The sequence below is a fragment of the Nanorana parkeri genome, unplaced genomic scaffold (assembly GCF_000935625.1).
Source record: "Nanorana parkeri isolate BGI_ZX_2015 unplaced genomic scaffold, ASM93562v1 scaffold2165, whole genome shotgun sequence".
Classification (NCBI taxonomy): Eukaryota; Metazoa; Chordata; class Amphibia; order Anura; family Dicroglossidae; genus Nanorana; species Nanorana parkeri.
Window position 1 is genome coordinate 53,773 of NW_017308433.1, and position 7,912 is coordinate 61,684.

General features: G+C 53.8%; 1 protein-coding gene across 1 annotated transcript in view; it reads left to right on the forward strand.

The window, feature by feature from the left end:
• APOOL (apolipoprotein O like) overlaps nt 1–7,912 on the forward strand; it is a 15,118-nt gene that overhangs the window by 3,549 nt on the left and 3,657 nt on the right. The window contains exons 3-7 of the mRNA XM_018572903.1: nt 128–247; nt 2,729–2,783; nt 2,893–2,991; nt 4,595–4,686; nt 6,278–6,394. Of these exons, the coding sequence (XP_018428405.1) occupies nt 128–247; nt 2,729–2,783; nt 2,893–2,991; nt 4,595–4,686; nt 6,278–6,394 (483 nt within the window). The remainder of the gene's footprint in view (nt 1–127; nt 248–2,728; nt 2,784–2,892; nt 2,992–4,594; nt 4,687–6,277; nt 6,395–7,912) is intronic.

The window sequence follows — 7,912 nt, forward strand, 5'->3', positions numbered from 1 at the left end:
GCCCCACCCCCCCCCCCCCGTTGTAGCACAAGGTGAGAGGTGAGATCTGACACGCAGATATGTTATGCGTCGGTGCGATTATATATTTTTGGATTTCCCTGATTTACACTCCATCCGTCTGTTTCAGCTATCGGTATATTCTGTTCCTCCCCGGGTATCCAGGTTCATTGAAGAAGAGCCGGGCCGTGTGCAGCACTCCGTCACTGCTGTGCGCACAACATTATCACCCATTGTGACATGGGGTCAGGTAAGCGCAGAAACGCGACATCCCTTCCCAAATCACCACCAGCCGCTGCTCGATGTGTACAAACTATCTCCCTTTTGGTATCATAAATGTACCAGTAAAAGCGAGTTGCTTTCTTCCTACAATAAATGCAACATATGCCTATTGATACTGGCAGAAATCCAGTGTTGTCGTGTATTCTGTGCAATCTGCAGAGTTACCTGCCATACCCAGTGGACTAGACATCTGAGTTCCCGGGTCTGTACACCCGCTGTGCCCATTATGAGGAGCTCCCCCCATCCCTGTGCTGAGTTCCCGGGTCTGTACCCCCGCTGTGCCCATTATGAGGAGCTCCCCCCATCCCTGTGCTGAGTTCCCGGGTCTGTACCCCCGCTGTGCCCATTATGAGGAGCTCCCCCCATCCCTGTGCTGAGTTCCCGGGTCTGTACCCCCGCTGTGCCCATTATGAGGAGCTCCCCCCATCCCTGTGCTGAGTTCCCGGGTCTGTACCCCCGCTGTGCCCATTATGAGGAGCTCCCCCCATCCCTGTGCTGAGTTCCCGGGTCTGTACCCCCGCTGTGCCCATTATGAGGAGCTCCCCCCATCCCTGTGCTGAGTTCCCGGGTCTGTACCCCCGCTGTGCCCATTATGAGGAGCTCCCCCCATCCCTGTGCTGAGTTCCCGGGTCTGTACCCCCGCTGTGCCCATTATGAGGAGCTCCCCCCATCCCTGTGCTGAGTTCCCGGGTCTGTACCCCCGCTGTGCCCATTATGAGGAGCTCCCCCCATCCCTGTGCTGAGTTCCCGGGTCTGTACCCCCGCTGTGCCCATTATGAGGAGCTCCCCCCATCCCTGTGCTGAGTTCCCGGGTCTGTACCCCCGCTGTGCCCATTATGAGGAGCTCCCCCCATCCCTGTGCTGAGTTCCCGGGTCTGTACCCCCGCTGTGCCCATTATGAGGAGCTCCCCCCATCCCTGTGCTGAGTTCCCGGGTCTGTACCCCCGCTGTGCCCATTATGAGGAGCTCCCCCCATCCCTGTGCTGAGTTCCCGGGTCTGTACCCCCGCTGTGCCCATTATGAGGAGCTCCCCCCATCCCTGTGCTGAGTTCCCGGGTCTGTACCCCCGCTGTGCCCATTATGAGGAGCTCCCCCCATCCCTGTGCTGAGTTCCCGGGTCTGTACCCCCGCTGTGCCCATTATGAGGAGCTCCCCCCATCCCTGTGCTGAGTTCCCGGGTCTGTACCCCCGCTGTGCCCATTATGAGGAGCTCCCCCCATCCCTGTGCTGAGTTCCCGGGTCTGTACCCCCGCTGTGCCCATTATGAGGAGCTCCCCCCATCCCTGTGCTGAGTTCCCGGGTCTGTACCCCCGCTGTGCCCATTATGAGGAGCTCCCCCCATCCCTGTGCTGAGTTCCCGGGTCTGTACCCCCGCTGTGCCCATTATGAGGAGCTCCCCCCATCCCTGTGCTGAGTTCCCGGGTCTGTACCCCCGCTGTGCCCATTATGAGGAGCTCCCCCCATCCCTGTGCTGAGTTCCCGGGTCTGTACCCCCGCTGTGCCCATTATGAGGAGCTCCCCCCATCCCTGTGCTGAGTTCCCGGGTCTGTACCCCCGCTGTGCCCATTATGAGGAGCTCCCCCCATCCCTGTGCTGAGTTCCCGGGTCTGTACCCCCGCTGTGCCCATTATGAGGAGCTCCCCCCATCCCTGTGCTGAGTTCCCGGGTCTGTACCCCCGCTGTGCCCATTATGAGGAGCTCCCCCCATCCCTGTGCTGAGTTCCCGGGTCTGTACCCCCGCTGTGCCCATTATGAGGAGCTCCCCCCATCCCTGTGCTGAGTTCCCGGGTCTGTACCCCCGCTGTGCCCATTATGAGGAGCTCCCCCCATCCCTGTGCTGAGTTCCCGGGTCTGTACCCCCGCTGTGCCCATTATGAGGAGCTCCCCCCATCCCTGTGCTGAGTTCCCGGGTCTGTACCCCCGCTGTGCCCATTATGAGGAGCTCCCCCCATCCCTGTGCTGAGTTCCCGGGTCTGTACCCCCGCTGTGCCCATTATGAGGAGCTCCCCCCATCCCTGTGCTGAGTTCCCGGGTCTGTACCCCCGCTGTGCCCATTATGAGGAGCTCCCCCCATCCCTGTGCTGAGTTCCCGGGTCTGTACCCCCGCTGTGCCCATTATGAGGAGCTCCCCCCATCCCTGTGCTGAGTTCCCGGGTCTGTACCCCCGCTGTGCCCATTATGAGGAGCTCCCCCCATCCCTGTGCTGAGTTCCCGGGTCTGTACCCCCGCTGTGCCCATTATGAGGAGCTCCCCCCATCCCTGTGCTGAGTTCCCGGGTCTGTACCCCCGCTGTGCCCATTATGAGGAGCTCCCCCCATCCCTGTGCTGAGTTCCCGGGTCTGTACCCCCGCTGTGCCCATTATGAGGGGCTCCCACCATCCCTGTGCTGAGTTCCCAAATAATAAGTTCACTTTAATGTATTATTCTCTGTAAATCTTCTTTCACGCAGAGCGCCGGCGCCGCCGTTAAGAACGGAGTTGTGGAAGCGATTCAGTTCACACAAGGTGAGTGTGGAGATGCGGCCGTCGGAGAGAGAAGCGCTTACTAGTTTTTCTCTTTTCATTGTTTATATAATATAAATATTTATCACTGTTTTTTTGTTTTTTTTTACAGACAGTTACGTCTACCTAAAAAACCCGCCTCCAGAGTTCCTGCCGCGTTTGGGCGTCATCACAATCAGCGGATTAGCAGGCCTGGTTCTGGCCCGCAGAGGTGATCATGTGTTCAGTACTTTGGTTTATACATTTAATACATTTCATTGAAATCAATATCAGAGAGCCAAGAAGATCCTATTCTGTTACAGTTGCAGTACAGATTTTCACTCGCCCTCATAGTTGGAGCCGACGTGTGACAATGAGACTGTCCCAGGTCGGCTCTATAGATCGGGAACACATACCGGAGCTCGCTCACGCTTCCCGATGTATCCTTACAGAGAGTGGTGACTGTCACTCACGGCTCCCTGCAGGGATTCCTAGCCCCCCACCCCCCGCTGCGATCCTCCAGCGCTGACTGGCGGAACGGACGGGGGAGGGGGCGGGTACAGCTGGCTCTGCCTCTAGATAGGCAGAGCCAGCTGTCAATCACGCAGCTGGGCGGATCTCGATAGTAATGTCGGGATCCGGCTGCAGCGGTCTCAGTATATGGCGAGCTTCAACTATACTGAGCTTTGGGTGACGGAAGGACGCTAGTTTGTGCCCTCCCGTGACCTTAGGCTGGGGACACACCTTACAACCATCGCAAGACTTTTGTTTTGCGATGGTTGTCAGGTACTTAAAAAAAAACAAGTACGGTCTGCCTGTGCAAGATAGGCAGATCGTACGTTTTTGACCAGCTGATTACAAAATACCTTCTATAGGAACACCATACACCGATCAGCCATAACATTATAACCACCCGCCTAATATTTAGGAGGTCCCCCCTTCTCCTGACCCGTCCCGGCATGGACTCCACTAGACCTCCCAATGTATGCTGTGGAATCTGGATGACTCCCCCCCCCCCCCAAAAGGTGTGCTGTGGTATCCGGCGCCGAGCCGTCAGTAGCAGATCCTTTAAGTCCTGTGCGTTGTGAGGTGATCGGCCTCCATGGATCGGACTTGTTCTTCCAGCACATCCCACAGATGATCGATTGGACTGAGATCTGGAGAATTTGGAGGCGGAGTCATCACCTCGTTGTTGTGTTCCTCCAACCATTCTTCCCCCATGTGTGCAGTGTGGCCGGGCACACTCGCAGCTTCGTGCATAGATAGTGCAGCAGAGACTTGGACAATATCTTTTTGCTATTAAAAAACAAACTGCCTGTCATCAATTTTCAGCATATCACTTCCACTTTAATGGCTGTGGGCGGGGATTCAATGGAAAGCACCAACATGCTGTGCATAGGAGAGCAGCTATTAGTGTAGCTGCCGATCTCCTACTAAGCGGAATGGTTGAACAGTGGTGGGTGGAAGGGGTGCGGTGTGGACTATGCTAGCTCGGCAAGCACAGCACAGATCAGGAAGGGGCCAAGTACTCCATGCACTTATTTTACTGGGGGGTTCCACAATGAATTAGAAATGATGGGGATACTTCTCCTTTAAGTATGTTGGGTTGTGACAGAGTTTAGTGTCATTACGGGGTTCTGAAACATCGCTCACCCTAACCTGTGGGTGCGGCCATAGGCAGACAGTGTGGGACACAATGATGGAGATTTACACCTAACATTCAAAATCAAACTTTCATCATTCAAGTAGCAGAAAATGTCCATTGAGCTCCCGTGTTTAGTTCATTCATTCTGTGACCTGTTCATAATTGTAACTGATGTGTCTGCTCTGCGCAGGATCCAGGCTGAAGAAGGTTGTGTACCCCGTAGGCCTGACAGCGTTGGGTGTGTCGGTGTGCTATCCGGCACAAGCCGTCATATTTGCAAAGGTAAAATCCTTATCCGGTCACCAGAACCCCACTGCCCATCATCTCCTCGGTGTTCCCTATTCACCAGAACCCCGCTGCCCATCATCTCCTCTGTGTTCCCTATTCACCAGAACCTCGCTGCCCATCATCTCCTCAATGTTCCCTATTCACCAGAACCCCACTGCCCATCATCTCCTCAATGTTCCCTATTCACCAGAACCCCGCTGCCCATCATCTCCTCTGTGTTCCCTATTCACCAGAACCTCGCTGCCCATCATCTCCTCTGTGTTCCCTATTCACCAGAACCCCACTGCCCATCATCTCCTCAATGTTGCCTATTCACCAGAACCCAGCTGCCCATCATCTCCTCTGTGTTCCCTATTCACCAGAACCCCACTGCCCATCATCTCCTCAATGTTCCCTATTCACCAGAACCCCGCTGCCCATCATCTCCTCGGTGTTCCCTATTCACCAGAACCCCGCTGCCCATCATCTCCTCAATGTTCCCTATTCACCAGAACCCCACTGCCCATCATCTCCTCAATGTTCCCTATTCACCAGAACCCCGCTGCCCATCATCTCCTCGGTGTTCCCTATTCACCAGAACCCCGCTGCCCATCATCTCCTCAATGTTCCCTATTCACCAGAACCCCACTGCCCATCATCTCCTCAATGTTCCCTATTCACCAGAACCCCGCTGCCCATCATCTCCTCAATGTTCCCTATTCACTAGGCCTCTGCTGCCCATCTCCTCAGTGTTCCCTATTCACCAGAACCCCGCTGCCCATCATCTCCTCAGTGTTCCCCATTCACCAGAACCCCGCTGCCCATCATCTCCTCTGTGTTCCCTATTCACCAGAACCCCGCTGCCCATCATCTCCTCAGTGTTCCCCATTCACCAGAACCCCGCTGCCCATCATCTCCTCACTCTTCTCCATTCATTGGACAGCTGCTGTCTATGTCCTCAGTGTTCCCCATTCACCAGACCCCAGCTGCCCATCTTTTCAGTGTTTCCCACTTACCAGATCCCCCCACCTATCGCCTCATAGTTCTCCATTTATCAGACCCCCCGCCCATCATCGTGTTCGGCAGTCACTGCTCATCATCTCCTCGACTTTAGACCATGCCTGCCTAATGTGTGTTGAAACGGCCACTTGTAGCCTCCACAGGGGCGTATGCCACAAGATAACAACACAGGAGAACAATTGGGAGGCAGAGCATTGTTACCCAAAAACAGGAAGTGCCCAAACAAGGACCTTTTTGGCAGGATCACCGGGGATTATGTAAATAAAAGTTGCAGATTTAAAATGATTGAAAATTACGTTTAGAAAGACAATAACATGGTAAAGCTTTTATGGTATTTTGGGGTTTATGTATACTTTAACATTTTACAGAAGAGTGAGGGCTGTAACTCCTGAGCCCTTATCTGATCTCTCTTCTCTATGATGAGGAAGGTGCCGCCGCAGAATCCTGTTCATTTGTGTGTCCGAGAAATGTAAAAGACGAGACGGGGATCACCCACCGATGGGGAGCATTGTGTACTATGAAATATACAATCACCAATGTATTTGTAGCATTCTCAGTTTTGACTTTTGGTTTTCTCCTGTCTCAGGTAACGGGTAAAAAGTTGTATAATGCCAGTCATTGGACGTATGACTCTGTGAGCTCCCTATGGCAGGCGAAGCCTCAGAAGGTGGAAAGCAGCCCGACTCCAGCAGAAGAGAAGGAGGTACATGCCATAAAATTACCCAGACAGAGGGCGGGAAGGATATTTTGCAATACCACGCAGAGGACAGAGATAATATCCTCCAATTCCAGACAGAGGGCGAGTACAATACCCTCCAATACCACACATAGGGCAGAGACGAGATCCTCCAATACCAGAGAGAGGGTAGGACGAGATCCTCCAATACCAGAGACAGGGTGGGGATTATACCCTCCAATACCACACATAGGGCAGAGACGAGATCCTCCAATACCAGAGACAGGGTGGGGATTATATCCTCCAATACCAGAGAGAGGGCAGATACGATAACCTCCAATACCAGAGAGAGGGCAGGTACGATAACCTCCAATACCAGAGAGAGGGCAGGTACGATAACCTCCAATACCAGAGAGAGGGCAGGTACGATAACCTCCAATACCAGAGAGAGGGCAGGTACGATAACCTCCAATACCAGAGAGAGGGCAGGTACGATAACCTCCAATACCAGAGAGAGGGCAGGTACGATAACCTCCAATACCAGAGAGAGGGCAGGGACGAGATCCTCCAATACCAGAGAGAGAGGGCAGGGACGAGATCCTCCAATACCAGAGAGAGGGCAGAGACGAGATCCTCCAATACCAGAGAGAGGGCAGGGACGATATCCTCCAATACCAGAGAGATGGCAGGGACGATATCCTCCAATACCAGAGAGAGAGGGCAGGACGATATCCTCCAATACCAGAGAGAGAGGGCAGGACGATATCCTCCAATACCAGAGAGAGAGGGCAGGACGATATCCTCCAATACCAGAGAGAGAGGGCAGGACCGATATCCTCCAATACCAGAGAGAGGGCAGGAGGGAATCCTCCAATACCAGAGAGAGAGGGCAGGACTGCTTCTTAGAACCTTCCCGCTGATGACGTCGGCACAAGATCTCACACTAAGGCCCCGTTCACATTGGGCGGTTCGCAAATAGCGCGTTTGTCGCGCAAATGCTTGCATTGAGCATGCTTGAATCGCGGCTAAATCCGCTCCAGAAAGGGTCCTGCTGTAGCTGTTGCCCCATTGAGAAGCATTGGAGAGCGATATCGCGGGAATTACAGCGCGATAAATCGCTCAATGTGAACGGGGCCTTACACCTTGGACGTAGCTGCGGTCAGCAATGCGGGTGCGAAATCTTGAGATCCCACCACCTGTGACTGCAGCATCCTGGGAACGGGTGACGTGTATCTCAGGGGGCGGAGAAGGTCAGGAGGAAGGAAAAGGGAAGTAATATAAAATGTGGTGGAAGGTCCACTTAAACCGCTAGGGGGAATCCACTAGGTGGCGCCGGCACTCCGGGTTCTCGGACACCAGCAAGCATTGCGATAGACTTGGGGGATTTATTTATTTTTTTGCTCCTTTTCGGGATTTATTAATAAAGATCGGCATAATAATTGCTTTTTTTTAAATTCTTTTTAAACACTTCAACGTTTCATCTCGCCTCATTCACCTTCAGTTTCTGTTTGAGAATAGAATGTTAAGGCAGCCATACACAAAGAG